The sequence below is a fragment of the Podarcis tiliguerta genome (assembly GCF_965153285.1).
Source record: "Podarcis tiliguerta genome assembly, chromosome: 7".
Classification (NCBI taxonomy): Eukaryota; Metazoa; Chordata; class Lepidosauria; order Squamata; family Lacertidae; genus Podarcis; species Podarcis tiliguerta.
This window is the reverse complement of record NC_139540.1, coordinates 45,741,476-45,765,792: the sequence shown is the minus strand read 5'-3', so window position 1 is coordinate 45,765,792 and position 24,317 is coordinate 45,741,476. Positions and strand designations below refer to the sequence as shown.

Genomic DNA, 24,317 nt, shown 5'->3' with positions numbered 1-24,317 from the left:
TTATTTCTGCATACAGGTATTACAGGCTGAGTGAACTAGTAGAACATGTGTTTCCACTTCTTAATAAAGAACAGAGCTCTGCTTTTGTGTGCCCAGAATTCAGCTCCTTCTGCTATTGGAGAGAACAGCTTCCTGAAGTGAACATAGAAGACTTAGCTTGAACAGCACTGATCACAGAGAACCTTCTTCCGCAGAGGCTCCTTTATCCTTTGGTACCATGTGTCTTATTAAATACAGGAAGCGCCAAAGGTTTGGCATAAGCAAATGAAATGCAAGGCTGATCTCTCTTTGTTCTTTTAAGATGTCCTTACTGTTTGATTTAAGGCATTAGAAAGATAGCAATCCTTTGAAATAGCAGACCATTCAGAGGATAGAGGACAGAAAATGAAAATTTAGTTGCAGATTTGCATATTCATATATATAAACCACAGCGGATGTGTGTGATGTTATGTATGTTAGCCTCCTTGATATATCATCTTAAAGGAAAAGAGAAAAAAGTATGTAAAATTGATAGCAGAGATTTAATAGGCCCACTATAGGAATTATATTTAGTACTTAAACCAGCACTTAGGCTGTTTGAGATACAATGTCTCTCTCATTAATTTCTTTAAAAATATCTTAAGGATTCATGAGTTCGTGTGTAGTGGTCACTCTGTTTTGCTACACCGTTAAAGAACTGAGGATTGTAGTGGAAATGGTACTTCTATTAGCCACTCATGGTTGTGTTGCCTTTAAAAAAAAAAAAAGAACAAACAACTACTGTACAGTGATTGGGGCTGCTGTCTGAGATGCTTTTTCTTTCTTGCAGCAATTTTGCTATGTGAAATTAGAATTCATAAGAACATCTTTGCTGCAAACAGCTGACATCTCTTAATTGCACTTAGCATGGGTACTGTATAGATCAGCAGGCAACAGATTCAGAAAATATTCAGGGATAAATTCTTGTTTTATAGAAGGTAATGTATATAGTCAGTCTTTAAAACTGGAACTACTATTAATGCCTTTCCAGAACTCTGTATCAGGGTTTTTCAGTTTTGATAAAAGTGGCACAGGACAAGGGCATCCAAGTGAGAAATACTGTGTGTGTCAGGTACAAAATGTTACTTCTGTTTAGACATTTAGTATCTTAGCTCCACAGTGGATCCAAAAGCAATTGAGGTCCTGATTTAAGTAGCCAGTTGTCTTACATTCTTTCACCTATTTCTATCCAACCCCTGACACAAAAATGATAGTTGATTAAAACGTCTATAAGCAGAAACATTCCAACTCCCTGCCAGGTTAGTCTAGTATGCCATAAACCAACTCAAACTGAAAGAGTTAACATTTTTGAATCATCATATAACTTGAAGCTAGGTCAGTCCTTAAGAACTGAAATGCTGACTAGTGCTTTCCTAGTCACCCAAAGTATCCATGTAAACGTATCAAAACTGTATTCTCTGCCAGGTATGAACTACTAAATTTAATCTGCAGGTTTGCTACCGGTGCTGGTTTTATGTTAACTATGGTAGCAGCATTTAAGGACTAGATGTAGTGCACTCAATAAAATCTTTATCAGACTTATCGAGGAGTTTCACAACTAGTAATTTGCTCCTTTTGACTTTGTACAGGGAAAACATTTGAGACTAATTAGATCAGTTAAATAGAGCAGTACAGTAGATGTAACCTTAGAAAAATGTTGGGGCTTGAAATTTCTAACTAAACAGTGATTGGGCTCTATATTGTCATGTGGTATGTGGTTTGAAACTATTTTTCAATCAGATATCTTAAAGTAATAGAAAACCTAAATCTCCACACACAAGGAAGTACAAGTTATAGCTCTAGTAAAGAAAAGCCTACTGTACTGGATAAAATTCACTCCAACATTTAGCACTTGTTCATTTTCATATTATACGGTATTCTGTAAAGCACTCTGAAAATTTGAAATATCCTAGATTAAATTTCAATTTGAGTTGAATGTTTGTTTCACATTATGCTCTTAATCTTTTTTCTTCTCTCCCTCTTTATTCTGAGGTACGGTACATTATTTCACATTTGCAGTAATAGGTTATCTTGCTCCTCATAAGGCATCAGTACTGTTAACTGGAGTGAATAATTCTGACAGTGTTTGGAGTGGAGATCTGTGTGCTGCTTTTGAATATTAAGAATTTCCAAAACTTCTGGAAGAATTCCCTTTTGCTTAATGCTGAAGAGTACTCTTGAGTCACCTTGATCCAAACACTTCCTTCATTTGAACAAAATATGCACTTCTTAAAATGATATACTATTGTTTTCTATCTCTTGGTCTCAATTTGAATAGCGCTATGCAGACCATTACATGATGAGTTTGGATTTTACCTCAGTGACTCCAGAGCTGCTCATTGGTAGATGGTGGTGCCCAATATAGCTATCTGCTAGAGGTAATTTTTAATCTGTTTCCTTGCTGTACTGGAAATGGATGGTTTGGAACTGGTATTGGGAAACAACGCTTGTACTAAATCTATTTCAGATCAGCACAAGTTTCTTAGTTCTTTCCATGAAAGAGATATACATTTGTGTTTATGAACAAAGAACCTTTTAAAGGCTGTTTTTGAATATGCATTTCCTTTTACTTTGGAAGTGTATTGAACAGCTTATGCTGCACCTCTCAAATCATTTACCTGGAATTTGTCATATAAAATGAATACAAGTAAAGTAAGGAGCTGGGAAATCAAAGCCTGCAAGTAATGCATGGATAATTAAGGCAATCTCTGCTTGTTTATGCAAGAAAACAGTTGTTTTCTATTGCAGTGTAAAGGTTCTAGATCTCTTGTGTCCTTGTGTTAAGACTAGTATTTAGAGGAGAGAATGTGTGTGTAAATGCAAAAATAGTCTCTATTAAACAGGGTAAATGGGATCCTTGAAAAACAGTACTCCGCTATCCATATACTTTTTCAAGAATTGTGCCCTCATCTGGAAAAACATTATATGGCTCAGCATTGGAAACTTCTAAATGCATTCAATTTATGCAAATATGACTGTGATGCAGGCTGGTAACTGAAGTGCAAGATATCTCAAGTCTTTAAAGCAACTAATATGTAAGACAGATATATTAGAACTGATACATTTGCGATAAGGCTTTCATCAGCAAAACTTTTGACACCTTTCTTTAGAGAGCGTGAGAATCTACATTGTGGTTGGTTCTGAATGCAAGATTGGAGATAATTCTTCAGTACATTCTATTTAATTGTGTTATAACCAGTTTTTTCTTTGATATACCTTTATTCACTTATTAATCATTGAACATTCCAGTACAGTGTTTTTTTTTTTGTAAAGACTGGTCTGTTAGGAAAAAAATGTCCACTGTGCTGTGTTAATAAAATTTACAATAAAACCTCACTACATGTGTTATCTTTATACATTTGAAATTATTCCCTGTGGCGCTCAGAACGGCCTGCAGCCTAATCACAGAAATTCCATTCAGTACAATATAGGAAAAAGTTACCTTGGGTGTAGAGGAGAATAAACACGGAAGAGACAGTCAGCTGAAAAAGCCTGTAGTTATGTTCATTTTGGACTCTACCTAAAAGTAGGCTGAAAAGGTTTTGGGTTACCATAGAAGCGATTCAGAAATGCAATTTCCATAAAAGTTACTTTTTTGCTGCAGAACTGGGGCTGGTGAGCCTCCTCCATGGTGGCTAAATGCAGTTGGGGGCTGGGGCAAAATTTCTGCCAACTACAATAAAGCACTAGATTTTTACTGTGACTGCCTCTTCTGGAGACATGAGGGAGACCTTCAGTAAAGGCACAACCCATTGTTTACTGAAGGGCTCCTGGCCATTCCCACAGAAGAGCAGCAGTCTTCTATTAAGTATGAGTAAATAGGACTAAGACTGCAGTACACAAAACTGTATCTGCACTATCTGTGATAAAGAAACTCCAGTCATAACCTACATGTAGCGCCATCTTCAGTATTTTAGGGTAGGCTACAAGTTTGTAATAACTTGGATGAACTGCAAGAGTGAAGAAGCAAGACAAGAAGAGACATTTCACAGGCCTCATGAGGGATGTTCTTTCCTTGGCTGCAGGAATTCCTAGCACCATTAGTAGATTACCAAGTACAGAAAAAGGAGGGTGTGGCCTATTTGGCTGGGTGTCTTTGCTTTTTGGTATTTAGTCTGCTGCAAAAACAAACACATAAGGGAGTGATGCTATTTAGACCATGTTGTATTATGCCTGTTCTCAACTTCCACTTTTCCCAGATGAAAGCTTTTAGGACATCAGATACTTACAAGAACCTAATTCTGTGTGAACCTCGTACTTCTAGCATAGTAGTTCAAATATCACCTTTTTCCTGAATTTACTCTGTGGCCTTGGGCTCCATTCCACCTATCTAAAATATGATGACAACATGATTTACAAGAACAAGTTAATGCACATGAAATGCTTTGAAGAAGAAAGTGAAATACAAAAGTTATTGCTGCAACCACTGCTATAATTTTCAACAGCTAGTTCAAACTTAAGTGAAAAGGACCTCCTTTGCTGCTTTCAGCATTTTAAGGATAATGCATGAAAACAAGATAGTTTCACAAAGATAATTTTTAAATTTATTTAACTAGCTTCAATGACTCAGGATTGCAATTATGAAGTCTCTCTTTCAAAAGTTAATAAACAGTGCATAATTTACTTTGAACATATTTCAGTGGTACCCCCATAGTAACTACTGTTCTTTTGTAGGATGTTTAAATGTCCATAATCTAAAAGAAAGTCAACTGAGGGAAAGAAAATATAGTCATGTAAAGATTGCACTTAAAACAGAAGTATTGAAGGTGATGAAAAAAAAAGAGGAATAAAATATTAAAGCTTCACCATTTATTCATTACTCCCCTCTATGCATGAGAAAGGGAAGGATATAGAAACACCCCACTGAATGTGGAGTATATTTCATCAGAGTCTGTGTAGGCCAGCTTGCCCCCAGTAACTACAATGCTTACTTCAGCTCCAGCTTTGAGGTGAAGAACAAGATGGAAAGCCCCCGTTCCACCACAAGTTCGTTTCCCTGATCGTGGTCGGTGGTGTTCGAGCAGCTCCCTCCTGTAGCCAGCTGTGTGGAGCTGAGCAATGCTTGCATTGGAAACTGACAGCACAGCTTCTACGTATTCATCTCTCTCTGGAGCTAGAACAGCTGTGATCAGATAACGACCTTCATTGGGAGATGTAAAGACGCCTGCAATGAAGACGCACATTAATCAAAACACACGTGTACAGTTGGCCCAAGTCCAATTCCTACCGCTTTATCAAATAACACAAGCATGTCAGTATACTAACTGGGAGGAAATGAAGAGCATTTAATTCGAACGTGTCATATTTTATTTGGCATGACAATGAAGAGTTCTTCACATAAGATTCTTCTTATGAACTCATTCTCCCTTAGCTCCTGCACATGCTTATTATACATTTTTATCCACTGAGCTGATTGTGATTTCACTTCAGTTCCCCAATGCATAGGAAAGAATGCAATGGTGTCTGCTGTTAGCAAGTTCTCTCAACATTAAATCCTTCAGTTCTGCCACTTGTATTTGTGACTTTATGGGGGGAAGACAACATGCTCAAGGACTAAACAATATTGGGTAGGTTAAAAGAAATGGATGTTAATAATGGAGTTAATACCAGCCTCAGCAGCTTGAGAGATCTGAAAAATGTATCAGTAGTGTCTACTCTCACACTAACTTGGACAGGAAGAGAACCTCCTATTAAGTTGCTTTATATAAGCAGGTACAAGTTGAGAAAATGCTGGAATGCATTTAAATTCTACAGAATTTAAAATTATATTTAAAAAACATTCAATAGATACTGCCCTCATTTCCCCTCATTAATTATGAAGCTTTTAATACCTGTTTTAGGGTTATAATGGTTTCCATCATTTACAAGCACTTTGTTGAAATGTACCACACCCACACCATTAGGGAAAGGCTTCTGAGTGAGACCAGCAGAGAATGACACCGGTGAAGTAACAGCTGCTCCTAGAATGAAGAAGTGATCATAATTTAGACACATAATGCAGCATCACAAGTGCTTTAGCTGGTCTTATACACAAAGTTCTCCCCATGCCTTTAATTGAACAAAAACAAAACAAGCACACCTTTTGCAGTTTCACCACTGTTGGGACGACTGAAGGTCCTCTTCTATTTACACTTTTCCTATCATCTACGAAGTGAATAGCAATATTATCCCTATTTCAGCAACAAATGTTTAGGCAACACTGTCTTAGTTCTACATCACCAAAAGTGTGTGGAATGAATAAACACAATGGATATAGTTATATGCTTTACGTACCACATACCAATTATGCTAAAAGAGATTACGCCACATGAAGATGACCTTCATGGCTTTAAGCCTTTGGGCTTCTCCAAGAAGGCCCAATGCAGAGAGTACTAGGAGGGCATGGAGAAGACCAGTAGGGAGGGGGCATAGCCTGGGAAGGGTCCCAAGAGCCAGAGAGAGGCCTGGAGAGGCACATTTGGCCTCCAGACTTGGAGTTCCTCACCCCTGTTTAACAGACTGCAGAACCACACCTCCAACTGCAGTCAGATAAATTTTCAGGTAACTGTTACAGCATTTGTATATACACACTATATAACTTTTTAAGATGCTGATACAATAGACTGCCAACTGACGCAAAGCAAATAATGAAGCTCACCATTACCTTAATCTCAATTATTTCAGTGGCATTATCTTAAAAAGTGGAGCCACATAACGGCCTAATATGAGAAAGCTAACTTTATCCAAGTGTTAGCAGCAGTGCTGTGCTCTCTGCAGTCACCTGCACACAGTCGGGTCTGGAACATGTCAACAATCAATTACTTTAAACAGTTTAGGATGACAGTAGAATAGTTTCTGATCTTTAGCTGAAGGAAGGGCTCTGGTTAGCCAAGTCTCTCCACACCTAGCCTTGCATAAAGATTGGAGGTAATAGACTACTAGATACAAATTATTGGATCTGTGTGCATGCCACAATGTATGGATTCAATGCCAGCACTCAGCCATATGTTGAAGCATGTGTTTCACTCATGATACACCTCATTTCCCCAGACACTATGCTGACAAATATGCCTATTTTCAGCATCAGCCTTTGTGCTCCTACTTGGGTAGTATACCTAAGAGAAGAGAATATCACAAGCTTTCCTTGGTAAACAGAGGGAAAGCAACAAGGAGGTATTTACAGATCCTCTCTGCTTATTTACTTAGTTAATAGCCTTTTACATGCATCTTGTGAGCTGCCCTGAGAATTATGGATGAAGGGCTGTATACAAATTACTAAATAATGATCTCTAGGTGTCAGGGACAGCCAGGAATCTGAAGAGTGAACAGAGGAGGCAGCGGGGCAGGAGGATGATTCAGGGAAAGTAGTTTATAAGTTTCAGATTTTGAAACTATACTAAAAGAAATAGTTTCTTAGTTAATATTTCAAGAAATAACTGTCATCTGAAATAGTATTTATGCTATAAACTGCTTTAGTAAATTCCAGCAAGCAAGTTATGGGAATTAGCAAAAAGAAAAGAAATCTGAAAACATGGGATTACCTTGTGCAGTTGTAGAGGGAGGCCGTAGAAGTTTTGGATAACCTACAAACAAGTATGAAAAAGATGCGTATTTCAAGCAAATTTACAGTCTCTAATAATGAAACACCCCTCCTGTCAAATGTGATTCATTCTAGTACCACCAGTATCTGTAATACAGTACTTTAACTTCTGCATTTCTCAGAATTTTTGGAGTGGTCCTTTTGTAATGAGTAGCATTATAGTAGACTACTGGTAAGTGGTTTAATTACTGCTATTTAAATGAAGAATTTAGAGGGCCATGACCTGGCACATTCTCATTCCCTTCCTGCATGTTTTAGTGAAGAAAGGAATATACATAGTGGCTCCTGCTACTATCTATACAATGTTGGTGGGAAGCAGTAATGTTGCATATAGGAATGGCTGCTATCCTCTACTGCAGTGGTGTGCAATGTTAGCAAATCAGAAAGTTCAGTGGGACTGAGGGGGCCTCTGGGCAACCCCAGAGCATCGTAAATCCCAACATGCAAAGGGAAGGAGCATTGGATTCCTCAGGTATGTTGGTATGGAACAAACAGTCATATTTTTTACACAGAATATCTGATCACCGGATTCTGAATAAATATGCATATTTTATCAATGGCAAGAAACAACAAGTAACCCAGAGATAATCTGCTCACCTGGTGCTCCAGCAGACCCTTCGGAAACCAGCATGTTATTCTGGCCATTTTGGCCATTTTTGCTTCTTTTCCGTCCTTTTTCCGACATTAAAACTGTACCAGGAGGTCCTGCCTGTCCAGTTTCCATAAATATCCCACTTGACCCAGGCAAGGAAGGTTTTGATCCTGCTTTAAATCCTGGTGATGATGGCCGTAGAGGTGTCCTGGAATCTGGTGGCTGAAGAGGTATTCCTTGCAATGGTGGTTGTACGATTATTTGTGGATCTGATGGCTTCAAAGGTATTCTTATTTCTGGAATCTGTAGGTGTATTCTTGGCTGTGATGGCTGTACATGTTCCCCTGGTTGTGGCTGTAGTGGTGTCCTTGGCTGTGATGGTGCTGGATGTGTTCCTGACCGAGATGGTTGTAATGGTTTTCTTGGATCTGGTGGTGGCAGGGGAATCTTTTCTTGTGGTTTCCTTGGTAGTAATACTGCTGGATTTTCAGCTAAAGGTTTGTAGAGGGAAGAAAATGGACCAATCAGAAGTTTTGGCTAACTTGGCTTGAATAATATTTGAATATGTGATTATAAGAATGGCAAAGCCTCTCCTCTTCCGCGAGGGGAGGAGCTGCGAGCGGGACTCGCTTCCTGCGCTTTGCAGGGGGGCGTGGTTGGGCCCCCTGAGTCACAGGGAGTCCCGGGCCTGCATCACACCCTCAGCCAGCCAATCCAGCTAGCTGGGGGGCATGGTTTGCCGCATTTAAGCGGTCATGGGCCCTGCGCTCTGCCTGTTTTGTTCCTGCATACACGGAACAAACCATCACAACTTTGTAAGGTTTGGCGGTTCGGCATTGGAAAATGCGTTGTGTACTGGAGGGAAGGTTGTGGCCATCACCTACCCCTCCCTTTGAAGGGTATTCCGTTAAAGAAATCCGGTGCTTGTGGTTCCTGTCCGAAGCCCAGGTGGTGGCTAGGGCCATGGAATGAACCTCCGGTGACTCTAGGGGAAAGCTTCCAGTTGATTTGCATCAACAACCTCTTCCTACAGGTTGTTAACCCTGTCTTGTTTTTGCAGACACAGGGCTAAGGACATATCTTTCCCGATTTAACATTTCTTTCTATTTTTGAATTCAGATTGTCTAACTAGAGCCTTGCAAAGCTGGGAATATGGCCAAGCTTTTCAGTAACCTTTGCCTCTACCTAGCAGACCCAGAGCAAGCTCCCTCAAAATTGTAGGCCTATGCCAATTGGCCCAGCTCCCGCCCCAGTTCTTGCCTGTTTCTAACCATATAATATACTTGTCATTGTTGTATAAGTTCACAGATGGTTTTGTGGGAAGCATATACAAGGATTAAAAGCTGTTACATATAGAACATCATATCATGATCCATACTGCTTTAGAGCTTAGGGCTATGAGAGGCAGAGCTAAGCAAAAACATGGGTATGTTTTGCTTTGCTTTCTCCATTGCCAGCAAAGGGGAAGCCCCACTTTTATTACATAAGAATTGCTAGATGATCACAGCCAAATAATATATCAGCAGTGCTCAGTGGGATTTATAAAGCAGTTTAGGTTGATAAATATTAGTATGTTAGTATGTTAGTATATTAGTATGTTTACCATTTTAAAAATGCATAATGCACTCTGGGGACTTAAAAAAATGTTACTTAAGTGCTGAAGGGAAATTACTGCTGCACTGACTGCACTGAAAGATATTAGTTCGTATTCTAACATATATGCAGTTGCTGCAGGGTTATCTTGTTTAGCCTCATTGATGGGCAGTATTTCAATATGATTAGGAAAATGAGAGTACCCCTAAACATTTTGTAAGAAAAAGAGCACTGCCTATTTCACTGAGTTACTAGCAGGGATGAATGTGAAGACCTTTAGAAAAAGTGATTATTAATAACATCATAAACAGAGCACGTGTTATTTAGGATAATCTGTGTGAATGATGCCTAGGCAGTGCAAAATTTCATATAGAAAAAAAAATCCTACAGCTCCCACTGCCCTCAGGACATTCGCTATTTAAAAAAATGGGCACCCTATCAAACAATACTGTTGTATCTTCTATAGTATAAATAATTGTGCTGATAGATGTGTTAGCTAAAGTATTACTATGTTTAGCAGCCTGAGTGAACTCTACAGTTATGAGAGAATACAGAGATATGAGTGGAAATACATTTCTGCACCATTCTGTTCTGCTTATCTGAGGCAGATAAACTATGTTGACATTGTAAGTGTCATTGCTGAATTTAGCAATATTCTGATAAGGTGGTGCTCCAAATGCCCTATTCCAAGGAAAGTGACAGCAAGGAGAAGATCCTGCAACCACCCCATTATCCCATCATGTTTTATTTAAGGTAGCACAATACTTCAAATTGTATGGCCAAATTATGTGGCCTTTCAACATCATAGGGATTTAATGACAGGAGAAGGCATACCATAACAAATTTCCATTCTGCACATCTCTTAAAGATACAGATTCCGTCCTGTGGGTGCCCCTGACAATGCTACGTTCTCTTGGCTCTTTGGCACAGAATATTCTACATCCTTTTTGACAACCAACAAAATGGAAGCAGCAATTGCCAATGTCCACTTCTTCATCCCACATCCAGTGAATGTGATCAAAAGATATATAACTCCCCACCCCCAATTTGAATTGCATCTCCTTTGCATTGCAATGATGTGGAATAACAGAATTAATTACTTAAAATTTCACCATAGTCGACAGTGAGAAAAATAATGTGGTTTTGTTAGAAGCCATACTGCAGTGCAGCAGAAATAGTGCTGCATGGGATGAATATATGGTGGAATAGAAATTGATGCCTTCTTATACCTGAGCTGACAAAGCCTCCTGTTACTAGGACTGGTATGAAGGTCACCCACTCAGCCAATCTAGTTCAACTACAAGTATCCTTTGCAGCACACTTTGCTCCCCCCCCCCCAGCCGACCTTCCTGACAGTAATATACAGAAGGTCCACAACTTACATGGTAGTTATATTCTGGCAGAGGGCCTTCTCGGTAGGGGCGCCCGCCCTGTGGAACGCCCTCCCATCAGATGTCAAAGAGATAAACAACTACATGACATTTAGAAGACACCTGAAGGCAGCCCTGTTTAGGGAAGTTTTTAATGTGTGACATTTTAATGTATTTTTAATCTTTGTTGGAAGTAGCCCAGAGTGGCTGGGGAAGTCCAGTCAGATGGGCGGAGTACAAATAATAAATTATTATTATTATTATTGTTGTTGTTGTTGTTGTTGTTGTTGTTGTTGTTGTTAATACTGGTGATCGCGCCTAAGGCCAAAATCGAGTATAGTCAAAACCCACTGGGCCGAAGGATGTGTGGGACTGCCAAAGTCATTCTTCCCAGAACACTGTCACCTGAACTATGAGACTCTTAATCTCAGGGTCATGGATAGGTGAAAGTTTCCTACAATTTAGGGTTGGACTAGACGACCCTCATGGTCCCTTCCAACTCTGCAAGTCTGTGAATCTGTAAGGTGTCATCACCTCCTTTAGCAGGCTATAATGTAGCTTTCTTTTTGTTTAGTTATAGCACTTTGATTCTTGAAACTTCTGCATCTGCTTGACTGAATATCGCCCCCCCCCCATCACAGAATTGTAGGGTTGGAAGAGACCCTAAGGGCTATCCAGTCCAACCCCCTGCAATGCAGGAATCTCAGTGAGATACCGTAGATTCTGTTCAGAGTATGCTGTGAATACAGAAGTGGCATAGAGCTTTTTCACAGAAGCTCAGAGAATTATTCTAGATACAGTGGTACCTCGGGTTAAGAACTTAACTTGTTCCGGAGGTCCGTTCTTAACCTGAAACTGTTCTTAACCTGAAGCACCACTTTAGCTAATGGGGCCTCCCACTGCCGCCGCTGCACAATTTCTGTTCTCATCCTGAAGCAAAGTTCTAAACCCGAGGTACAATTTCTGGGTTAGCGGAGTCTGTAACCTGAAGCATTTGTAACCTGAAGTGTCTGTAACCTGAGGTACCGCTGTATATAATAATGCTAAGCAAAGGAAGTTCATATACCAAATCAGCTTTTGACTGCCATCTGTCAGCTAATCATTGGCTGTGTTACTGAAGTGTCACAAAAGTCTTCACAGATACTCTAACTGCTAATGAGCAAGAGTAATTCATGGAATGTAAGAAGCTAGCCTGTCAACATGTGTTGCACTCAAATGCTCAAACATACATATTGCACTAATTACGAAGACCACACACATTTGTAAGTAAGTTCCTTTTCCTTTAAATGCAAATATATATAGTCAAGTACAAAATACATGTTCCTTGCATCATTTGTGAACAGTGCACTGCATTGAAACTGGTGTTTTTCTGCAAAATATATGGAAATGGTGACTGAAACGTGTTTCCATGTAATTTGCCAAGAAAAGCAGCAATTGAAAACATTCTTGTGACATTCACAACTGATGCAGGCCTTATGTATTTCATACTCAGAGTGTTTTTATTTAAAAACAAAAGGAAGCTCTGCCTACCTCAGTACAGCTGGTGGAAAGGAAACTAGATTGTTTGGACTAGGGGAATACGTAACTCGGAGCCAAGGGCTAAGAGGGAGCTGGGTGTTCTTGACAGCTAAGAAGGAAGGTAGAAAAACAAGGGGACATAGAGTGCTAAAAATGGGGGCTGTGAAGTCAGAAGCTGAGGGACGCTAAATTACTGCTTTGAATTAAACACAGTAATAAGTACTAAGTATTCTTTAGATAGAAACACAATAATACTTTTTATATTATCTAGCTTTCTTAAAGTATCCATCTAGCATGATCACTCATGCATTACCAAAAAAAGAGAAAATACAATAGAGAAGATTTGCAAAGAAATTTTGTATGCTAACAAATTTTAACGCAATACCTCTCATTAAACCAGGCTTCAACCAAACAGCCCTTAAATAGAGGTTTGCCACCTGAAAAATGTGGCACAAAGCTACCTTATCTCTATCACTGTACCCATATAATTTAACTCTTCTTAAATTCTTCTCACTGAGAAAAAAAGGCAATGAAAGATCTAGATGGAATCAGATGGTCCGTTGTTCCAAAGAGAAGTGTAAGAGTCAGCTTGTTTGGTGTGGCTCACCATAAATATTCCACACATGGATGCCCATGTGCTAATACTTTGCAGTACCTGATGTTTTGGCCTTTTTGGCCTCTGATACTGAGTTGTTTTTATCAGGGACTGCTTTCTTTAAGATCTAAAAATAGTGATAAAGGAACCACCATTTGGGCAAAGCATGTGTTAGTAATCCAGACAGCAAGGGCAAAATTCATCCCAGGTGTCACTCCACTGTAGTTAACTCAGTAAATTAAAAGGGTACATTTAGGACAGTCTCTGTCTAACTCTTTTTTGGATAAATTATAAAGCAGGGACTTTTCTCCACAGCCAGCTGGAAAGGCGAACTGCACTTAGATCATTGTTGCATTTGAAAATAGAATATCCCCAGGGCACCATCTTTTTTCAGCAGTGTTCATAGCTTTTTATTTACTATTGGCAACTTAAAATGATGACACCAAAGGAGGCAACATGCCAAGTAACGTCATTCTTTGCTTTCTGGTCAGATGCCAGGCCATGAGATAAGCTACCTTCAGATTTAAACCTCTGTTTCTTGCCCCACAACTTTTATTAATGTGATGTGGTATGCGAGGTACAAAGAAAACTGTGCTAAAATCAAAATTGTTGACTTTTTTGTGAGTGAAAAAATACGATTTCCTTTAAGAAGAAACTAGAACAGGGGACAAAACTAAAAGCCAGTGATTCACCCATTTCATTTATGCAAAATATAGAAGATTAATGACTTGAGTTAGCAAGAGTTAATCCAAAACTATGCACCACATCAGCAAAGCATATGCCATGCTTTGCAAGAGAAAATCTCTAACATGCAATAGAAACAATTCAGGCGCACATTTATCCATAAAACCTTGTTCCACTATACCGCCTTAAAAAAACCAAAGACCTCTAGCCCAGGGGTACCCAACACAGTGCCATCCAGATGCTGGCCTTCAGCTGACCACTGGCCATGCTGACTAGGGCTGATGAGTGTTATACTCCAACAACATCTGGAGGGCACCACATTGGCTACTCCTCCAACAGACTGCAGAATTTCACAGCCATCTTACCTTCTGTTCCTAATTAAATATTCTTTTTCATTATGATTAGTGGTTTCATCAGATTCTACAGTTTGGTTCATGCAAAGCAGGGATACTAGGAAGTCTAAGTTAGTAATAAAACTAAAACCTGTAACAGTACTATGCAATCAACCAATTGTAATTTTATCCTCCATCAAAGTTCAATGTCCATCCATTTCCAGCATTACAGATGAATTCAATAAAGAGAGCATAAAGGAAAATTTAACAGCAGTAGGATCCTAGACTTAGGCTCCTCGAATGCAGTCCTATTTGCAGAAGGAACACCAAGATGCATTGATGGTTTTCCTGACTTTCTCTACCTCAATTGTAGCCCATTTCATTTGTTATCAGAATAGCATGGAAGACACTCCTGTTATGGTTGGATCATGGCCCTCTGGTAACGCCTACAACCATTTTGCATGGGGTTCCGTTCCTGGCCCCCGCGAACGTCACTGGAGTGCACATAAGTCTGCTCTGCCCTGTTACACCCTTTCCCACCCCGTCCTGACCTCTTCCAGGTCCAAAAGGACCTATGAGTTGAATGCCAATTGGATATGCATAAAATGGTTGCCACATATACCATGTAATTCAGGTGAATGTCACCACTGCTTCCACCCTTTGCCTTTACTATATTGGACACAACTCTCCATGCTGTTTTATGGCCCAGGCATGATCAGAAGATAACACAGATACCTTTATTGTGCTGTGGATCCCTGCTGGTATTAGTATTTTACCAATTTAAGTATTTTACCAATTTAAGTATTTTACCAATTTAAGATGGCCTTGTTGCAATTTTGTGTTGTGAGCTACTGGAGAAGTTGACAGTAAGTTTGATCCTAGGACAAAATTGCTCATCATGAGTAGGCTCTGACATTCTAATGCTGTTGGAGGATGTCCATAATGCACTGAATATTCTTTCTGTGTCCAAGCAAGCACCCCACTACCTTTCAGGGAAGCACTGAATAAGTTAAGAACCAAATAAGGATTTGGACCATGGCTTATACAGCAACAACCCATCAACATACATCTGGACTGACTCATTAAAAATGTCCTTGGCTCCATGTTGCTTAAAGTAAAAACTGATGCCAAAGCTAGAATATTCTTGGCTGTAAATTAGCACACCTTTTCCCTGCTTGAATTTCCAACTGGAATATATTATTTAACAGGTTTTGTTTGATAATCAGTACGAAAATTATTATCAAAAGAAGACAATTATGGTTTGAGCCTGCCAAACTGAAGTGCACTCATTTAAGTCATATAATACGTTGTCAGATATTTTCATAAACCTATGCTTGAGGTTAAAACTAACCTATGTAAGATTAAAGGTTGCCCATTCAGATGCAGTTTATTGCAGCCATATACTGAACGCTTCAGTTTGACTTAATGATATTCAGACACAGAGAACCATCTGCTTTGTTTTTCAAGTTGATTCCCAAGGTGACAGACACAAACTCACATATACACAAGTAGGACAAGATCCATTGGTCTTTAAGGTGCCACAATACACTTTGTCATTTTTGCTGCTAACATGGCTACCCCTCTGAAAAACTTTATCAGAGATTTCCTAGTACAGTTCGTTTATTCGTACTCCAAGAATCCTTACTCAATTTTCAGTATCAGCTGTCATTTCATCTCAAAACTTTCTGAAACCTCTTTGCTTTGTAAGTCTGAAATTCTGTGCACACTAACTGGCACAAGCATCACTTAATGTAGTAGGCTTTCATTCAAAGTAAACAGCATGCACATATTGGGCTGGATGTTTCCTTGCGGTCATATATACTTGGAAAGGAAAACTACAAATGTAGACCCTACACTTCTGAGCTTGAGTTGGGTAGCAATTCTATCCAGGCAAGTAGCAGATCAACATCTCACATACTGTACTACACCACTTCCCTGGGCTAGAAGAAGCCAACAGTTAAGGATGATGGGAATTGTAGTGCAGGTTTATCTGAAGGGCACCAGATGGGGAAAGGCTGCCTCACAGTTTCAAAATGGCGTATATTTTGGAAATGCAAACAGTACTTCATTTTGTGGGGTGATAACATCCAAAATGCATATGCAAAGGGTTAATTGCAAGAGCTGTAGAACTCTGTGATGTCATACACCCTGTGGCATTTATAGCAGTTGGTACAGTTATGGCAGTTAGTTGAACAGTCTTAACAGTTAGAGCAGCAGGTTATGTGACATTGTGCTGCTGTCTGCCTCAGAGTCAGTTACCCTGTAACAGTTTAATCTGTGTAAGAGGTTTTAGCAATTTAAGAAACATCCACCTGCATTGTATATTTAATCTGAAACTGCAAGTACACTAAGTAAAAATTATATGCCATTTAAACTTTAAAAGAGAGTGTCTTGCATAGTTTTTATATGAGGGAAAAGAGAACTAAGTAAAGGGTCAATCGACCCAAGGCTGTCTTCCATATCTCTGTAAATGGGAACTAGAGTCTAATTCCAGCACATTTTTCTTTTCTTGCATTTGTTTGTTCTACTGTGTAGCAAGTTTTTTTAAAAAAATTATAATTATGACTGTACAGGAACCTTCTACCCTGATTCTCCAAGATTTAAAACAAGTATGGAGAACCTGTGACTCTCCAGATACTGCTAAACTACAACTTCCATCATCCCTAACCAATGCCATGCTGTTTGTGACAGATGGGAGTCCAGCAAAATCTGGAGGGCCACAGGTCCCCCACCCATGGCTTAAAAAAAATAATCAAGAATATTTATAGGCAGCCTAGGCCATGGATGAGACAGATAGTGCAGAATGGATATGCTTGTGCCAACACATGAGACATCTATTTATATAAATTACGAAATAATATTATATGCCTCATTTAAATGAAACCTGAAGAAATACTAACAAGACAAATACTAGCCCCTTCTACACTCACATTTTTTCACATTCACAACTTGGTGCAGAATAGGGGATCTGGTCCCAAATGCAAAGGATGCTGTCAGGGAGATATGTGACATGTTTGGGGCATGAGGAAATTTTCTCTGGGTGCAGAGGAATTACATTCCTCTTTAGGAGTTCCACTGCCTGCAATGTTTTGACAGATTCCTCACTATGCTCTGACGGTGTGCTTGCCCTATGATGCAAGCACTTCGCTTCAGATCTGACTGAATATTCTAACAACTGTAATATGGCAGCTTATTTCACAACAGCTCGTGCGGTGTCAGTTGTGAAATGAGCAGGGCAGGGCAGAGCTATACAGTTCTGCACTACTGGACTCTGAAAGCTAAGGGATACCATAACTCTTTACTACCTTCTGCCTGAAGGGATCCCCAGCTGTGCTGAATTTAGGAGCTTTTGTCTCATTCAGTGTGCCATAGGTAGGGCAGAAGGGATTCACTTCAGCACTATCAGCTGTTCTCTAAATACACACACACACACACACACACACACACAGCTGTGTTTGCCCAGAAAGTAGGGCAAGATCATGTCTGAGCCTGAACACTCTGTACATGAGCAAAGAATGGTGCTCTCTGTCCGTTTGCATGCAACATTTCATGAATATGAATATCCAGAAATAGTTAAAGAAACATTTAGATTCATAGATTCAATTAATGCATCATAAACATTCCAATCAAGAACTTGTAAAAAACGGTATTACTATACAGTGGTGCCCCGCAATGCCTCGGAAGACGAAAAACTCGCAAGACGAAAGAGTTTTTCGTTTTCTGAGTTGCTTCGCAAGACAGATTTCCCTATGGGCTTGCTTCGCAAGACGAAACGTTTTGCGCCTTTTTTTTTTTAACTGCCAATGCATTCCTATGGGAAACCGTCAATACACATTGGTGCTTCGCAAGACGAAAAAACTCGTAGAACGAAAAAACTTGCAGAACGAATTAATTTCGTCTTGCGAGGCACCACTGTAAAGTTATGTCATGTTGCATAGAGAAAAATTGTACAGCATTTGGCTCAAATTGGATTCTCCCCAAATGTTTGATTTCAGTAAACCACATTTAAAAAACAAAGGTAGAAAGTAAAAATATGAACACAATTCCGTCTGCTCTCCATGATGTACATTGTTATTTTAAAATCTGTTTAGCTTACCCCTCTTGTCACCTTGTTTAAAATTAAAAATTAGCATCTAGAAAGAGGAAGGCTAACTTACATGTAGCAGGTTTAGTTTTCATCAGATTCTGGAGGTCAATGGTGAATTTGTGGAACTGGCTGTGGAACTGCTGGGATGAATTCTTGAGTCCAGAAATATCTTTAGAATGGGAAATTATAGTTCTGTTCATCTTATTGACACAGTTCCAAAGACTGGAGACATGTTTGTTTAATCCCTCCCTTATCCTTTGGAGGCTGCTAGACACTTGATCTAGTTTGCTGCAGGTTTTTTCAACACTGGACACTCTACCCTCCATATCAGAGACACCAGGCAATTTCTCTTGGCATTTGTTCAGGTTATAATATAGCTTCGTGCTTAGCTGTTCCATCCTATCCTTTAAGTCATTACAACAATTACTGTCTGGGTGAGTTTGATTGCCCACTGTTTTCTGTATTTCATCTACCTTTCTGAAAGCATCAAGTTGTACCTTTTCACAAGTAGAATTGATACCTAGAAGTTGTTCATTGCAGTTGCTCAAACCACCCTGAAGTTTCTTAACATTTTTATCAATAGCATTCAGACCATAACGAATAATTCGTAAATCCTTTTGAAGCTTCTGAATGTCACGTTGGCTGCCTTTAATTAAATTAAATTTCTCGCTTAAAGAGCCATTTAAGGATTTTAAAAGACCAGAATTACCCTCTGTTTTCAAAAACAATACATCATATTTACTGTTGCAGTTTTCTATGTCTCTCTGGAGGCCCTCCACATTGTGTGATACCGGCTGGCATTTCTGCCTGCAAAGGTTTTCAATATCTTGCAGTTTGTTCTTCACAATATTTATTTCAGAGACAAACTGTTCATTTCCAGACCCTGAATTGCTATGCAAAATTGATAATAGATCAACATTTCTCTCATCTGGATTTGTGATATTAGTAACATCTAGAAAAGTAGCACTCAGACGGTTTTCCAGTGCCTGCAGCTTTTTGTCAAATATGTCTCTCGCTTCATCTACTTCAGTAGCTATAACGCCACGAAGAGTTTCTTCAATGTAAAAGCAGTGTTGTTCAGCATTTCTCTCTGTAACATTGATCCTGGCTTCCACTTCCTCCCATTTTGCATCAAAGTTGCCTTCCAGATAGGGAGTGGCTATGTATTTCATTTCATTATCTATTCTGGCATTTAAAATCCTATTTGCTTCTGCAGTTCTGTCAATCTTCTCACCCAAATGTTTTAGCTGCTGTCCAAAAGCATCAGTTTCAGCATTACTGCAACAAACTGAGTGGTTTGATGGTGCTTGGATAAGAGTCTGAAGATGTTTTATCTCCTTTCTGATGTCATTTTCTTTCTCTCCAATAAGTTCCCTTATTCCTTGGCAGCTGGCTTCATGATCATCACAATGTTGTTGAATATCCATCAGTTTGTACTCACAGGAATTTTTCAGATCTGCCATTTTCTTTTCAAATCCTTCCAAAATCTCCTGTCTCAGATCTTCAAACCTAGCATCAATGTACTGCTGATACAACTGGCTACTCGGCATCATTATGGTTGGGCCTTGGGCAGCTTCTTGGAGCTGTTTTAATTGTGCTTCATAACCATTTGCTTTCCCTTTCCCTTCTTCCACCTTGTCATCTTTGTCCTTCAATCCATCTTCTGTTGGTTCAGATTTTATATTTTCTATTCCAGGTTCCTTTTGGTCTTTATTTCCAAACACATGAATTTTCTTTGTTTCGCCCTCAGCCGTACTGTCAGGGTCTGGACGGTCATGAAGGTTGTTCAACCATGATACAAGCATCCGACTTGCATCTTCTTGAACAGAAAGCTTTAGGTTTTCATTCACACCTGTTAAGGAGGACTGAAGCTCTAGCACAGTCTGTGTAAGGCGGAATACTTCATCCTCGAGGAGCTGAATTCTTTTATCCTGCGAGTCCTGTTGTTCTTGCTTTGGATTAGTGTCTGCAGAAAGAAAAGAAAGAAAAATGTGGAAACAGCATTTAAAACTAAACTTGAAGTTACAAAACCCCAAATTGACTTAGATGGTTTAGAGGGATAAATCTTTACAACTTTCTCACCCACCCATGTTTTTCCTTCAAAGTGAATTACTTCTTTTATATTTGGCTCTATGCTTTAATACAAGGGTAGGAAGTCTGATGATGGATGTTGTTGAAATCTAACTCTCATCAGTCCTTGTCAAGATGCACAGTGGTCAAGGATAATGGGAGTTGTAGCCCAGCAATATGTGAAGGGTTACAGATTCCCCACTCTTCCACCAGACTAGGAATATGACAATCAATGCACACACAAAATATGATACTGATTTGAGACTGCATCATCTGTGCTGATCTCACTATGACCCAAGTCCATCATTCTGTACTTTCATGGGAGTCAGCACAAAAAACAGCTTATACAGGGAAGCAACCTAAGCTGCCCTTTCAAATACTGAAATATGCACAGTACTTTGGGCGGATATTGCATATCAAACTGATTATCTTTTGCTACAGCTGTGCAAATTGGCCACTGCACCTAAATCCTGAACATTTTCCTGACAATGAAGGAGAAATGCCTGCAACATGACATCAAGGAAAACCAGCCCCAATTCATCCAAACTGAATATTACAACTGGCCTTGCCAAATGGAATATGCTCTGAAAGAAAGACAGACTAGCAAAAGCTTCTTGTGCAGAAGAAAGCATGTTCACCTGCATAAACAGCCCTCACCCAGCTCTTGGTTCTGGGCTCTGTTTCCACACAGTAGCTTAAAAGTCATGACTAACTTATCAAGTTAGTGACAAGCACTAGCATTAAAAAAAAACCGCATATTCTTATAATACAGACTCATTCCATACAACATTCTGAAAATATCACTGAACTTGTAAATCTGAAATAAGCTCAAGGACACTACAGCTGCTTCCAAAAGAGTGGCCCCAGCACTACCAAATCACTGTTCTTTTGTTGTAAGCTGCAAATGAAATTGGAATTAAATTTCTACACTATTGACAGTAATGCACTTTTTCTGTCTGTACATCCTATGTTCTGCCCACACACTGCTGGGGTGAGGACATTTTAAGTTCAGCACATATTCATTATAACTCTTTTGGTGAATGCCATTTCATCACACACACCATTTATGAATGAATGAATGGATCTTTATTTGCATCAGGCATTGGCCATAGCAGTAAAACAACATGATATACAACAATACGATACACAAAGAATAGGAAAAAAAGGTTAATTATATAAAATACATTTTAGGGTTTTGAATCAATAGTCAAATACTGGATCTTATTCTAATTGCCCCAGCTAAAAACCTTGCTGTCACCTGCTCATCACCAAGAGAAAGGACACTGTGGCAGTGGCTGGGCGACCTGGAATGGACAATAAAAGAGGGGTGATAACCTCATTCCCCAAGTCTTTATAAAGAGTGCAAGCCAGAAGGGCATGCGTCACCAATTCAGTACTGCCATCTCCACAGGGACATAAGCGTTTTTCGTGTGGAATCTGTTGGAATAGTTCCTCAAATACAGCTGAGGGCAATACATTCAATCTCGTGAGAGCAAAAGCATGCCTATATTTTAAAATTGCTAGGTTATGCAGATAGGGTGCCAGAGAGTCGAAATGGGTAGGTGGAAAATTGTCATACCATGGGCAAAATTTCCTTATTGTGACCAGGTTGTTCTGATGCTTGATATCATTTAGGCACTGACAAATTTGACTGTTTGCTTTGCTAAAACCCAAAGTGAGTAGCTGTTGTGGTGAAGTTTTTGATAGACAATTTTAGCCCAGGCGCTCTTGTGACAATTTTGCAGCACTAGGCATATTAGACCGGGGGTATTTAAGTTTAGGTGAAGCCAATAGTTAAGTGTCCTATGCCAAATCCGTAATTCTACCAAGGGAAGATAAGCCTCTAGGCGCAATGATGTGTTTGAGACACAGGGTGGTACAGAGAAAATTTGCTTTAAGAACTTTCATTGGACAGCTTCCATAGATCTAAGGTGAGTGCCTGTCCAAATCTGAGCCCCATATAATAACTGTGCTAGGGGTTTAGCTTGGAACACTTCCAGGACTGATGGTATATGTTTACCACCTTTTGTGTAGAAAAAGCCTTTTTTAAAAAATCATTTTTCAAATTATTGCTGAAATGCTTTCAGGGCTTTTTTAATGAAAGAAAAGTAAATTGTTATAACTCGATACTGTTAATTTGCTATACTGCTATAATGCTATACTACAACAGTCAACTTAGGTTTGAACCCAACAGATCGCCATCAGTCCATTTGCTTTAATAAAACTTTATAGTTACTGCCATGTTATCAATATGGTTAATAGACTGTTCTTTTAAAAATACTGGTTTTTTAAAATATATATACAATGATGCATATCCAATACTGCAGCTCCATGGACTTCTGTCCATGCAGCTATGCTTGTTCTTCCTCTCCTGTCTCCTCCACAACCTCCTAGACCCTCAGAAACAGCTCTGCAAGCTTGGGGCACCCTCCAGATCAGATTTTTGGGGTACACGTGAGATGGATCTTTGACTGGGCCCTCAAAAACCTACCTCAAAGGGTTAATGAGACTGATAAATGGCAGAGAAATAAATAAGAGACTTTGGACTGCAAGTGCTGTGTCAAACATAGCAAAAAGAAAAATTATGGGCAGGGACATGCATACCAAAATTCAAAGAAAAGAATTACCCAAGCTTGGCTTCATGTCATCTGCTGGTAGCTGTGCTGGGTAAACAGCAGACCTTGGCTTTTGTGGTGTGCCTTCTTTGCAATCTATCCCCATGAATCCAGGGCAACATCTCCATTCCAATTCTGTTACTGTCTTATATGTTATTTTATATTTAGGTCTGAAACTTGTACGATACCTGCAATAAATAAAATGAAAATGGTAGCATTAACATATTATGGTGATCTTTATTGGGGGGCGGGGGTTTTCAAACAAAGCAAAATAAAAAATAAATAAAAAGAAGAAGAAATAAAAATAAAAGGGACTTCTGATTTTCCATCTGTCAGTTATATAAAAGAAATTATTCAAAACAGTCACTCTAGTATGACATCCAACTGTACGACTTTCTGTTAAGCGATATTTTCCCAATCTTCAGATCCAAATGTCTCAAATTCATTCATTTTCCTTTTCACCCAAAAGGTCCAAAAGGGGTTCTCTAACTATTATCAATAAATGTCAGCAATAGTTTTTCTCTAATCAAACATATCAACTTCAGCAACCATTCCTCCATATTAAACAATAATAAATCATTCCATTTTTGTCTATGTAGGAGGACAACAATGACTACTTTTAAGAGATTTAAAGTCATTAGAGAGCTATATAAACAATCCCTGTAATGAGTAGGGGGAGAGTGGGAAAATATAATATCCTGCCCACCCATGACTATCCTGTTTCCTCCCTGTTCTCTTATGTATGTCTAACGACTTATTACTGTGAAAGCAATTTCGCTAGGATGAGTATTCTTTGAACTCACTGCTAGATACAACAGTGACCACTTTGAAGTGATTTAAAGTCATTAAAGAGATATTCCAACCCTAACAGTATTTAACTGCTTTGAATTAGGCCTAGTAAATCTGATTCACATGCATTATTCTGTGCCCACATTGCAACTGTGGTATATTTGCCCCAACGCAATTCAAAGTTTGATAAATAAAACATTTTGATATTTAAAGATGTTTGTTGTATTAATTCACTGAAATTGTTTTAAGTAACTTCCATTCTTTATTTAACATTTTTATATTAATGTTTTTATTTATTTTCCAATTACAGTAACAACATCAAAATAACAAATTATAATCAGGTTCAACCTTAATTGTGGTCCACTGAAAGACCCACGTTTTATAACCAGTGCTTTGCCATTAACTATGGTTAGTAGTAATAAGTTCAGTTATTACGATCTATAGAGCTTTATTGATTGACATAGCTCTAACTTTG

General features: G+C 39.0%; 2 protein-coding genes and 1 long non-coding RNA gene across 4 annotated transcripts in view; 2 read left to right on the top strand and 1 right to left on the bottom strand.

Moving 5' to 3' along the window:
• Positions 1 to 3,354, top strand: part of LPIN2 (lipin 2) — a 38,122-nt gene extending 34,768 nt beyond the window's left edge. Inside the window, exon 20 of the mRNA XM_083450123.1 lies at positions 17 to 3,354. Coding sequence (XP_083306249.1) covers positions 17 to 161 — 145 coding nt within the window. The 3' untranslated portion in view covers positions 162 to 3,354. The remainder of the gene's footprint in view (positions 1 to 16) is intronic.
• A 1,185-nt stretch (positions 3,355 to 4,539) lies between these two features.
• EMILIN2 (elastin microfibril interfacer 2) overlaps positions 4,540 to 24,317 on the bottom strand; it is a 30,686-nt gene continuing 10,908 nt past the window's right edge. For both annotated transcript variants that reach the window (XM_083450097.1, XM_083450098.1), the window contains 6 exons: positions 23,066 to 23,241; positions 18,439 to 20,334; positions 8,195 to 8,680; positions 7,539 to 7,580; positions 5,850 to 5,978; positions 4,540 to 5,182 (listed from right to left, as the gene is read on the bottom strand). In XM_083450097.1, coding sequence (XP_083306223.1) covers positions 4,845 to 5,182; positions 5,850 to 5,978; positions 7,539 to 7,580; positions 8,195 to 8,680; positions 18,439 to 20,334; positions 23,066 to 23,241 — 3,067 coding nt within the window. In that variant the 3' untranslated portion in view covers positions 4,540 to 4,844. The remainder of the gene's footprint in view (positions 5,183 to 5,849; positions 5,979 to 7,538; positions 7,581 to 8,194; positions 8,681 to 18,438; positions 20,335 to 23,065; positions 23,242 to 24,317) is intronic.
• LOC310682006 lies at positions 15,017 to 23,276 on the top strand. The gene is made up of 2 exons (XR_014513718.1): positions 15,017 to 17,943; positions 18,202 to 23,276. It is a non-coding gene; the product is annotated as an uncharacterized lncRNA (long non-coding RNA).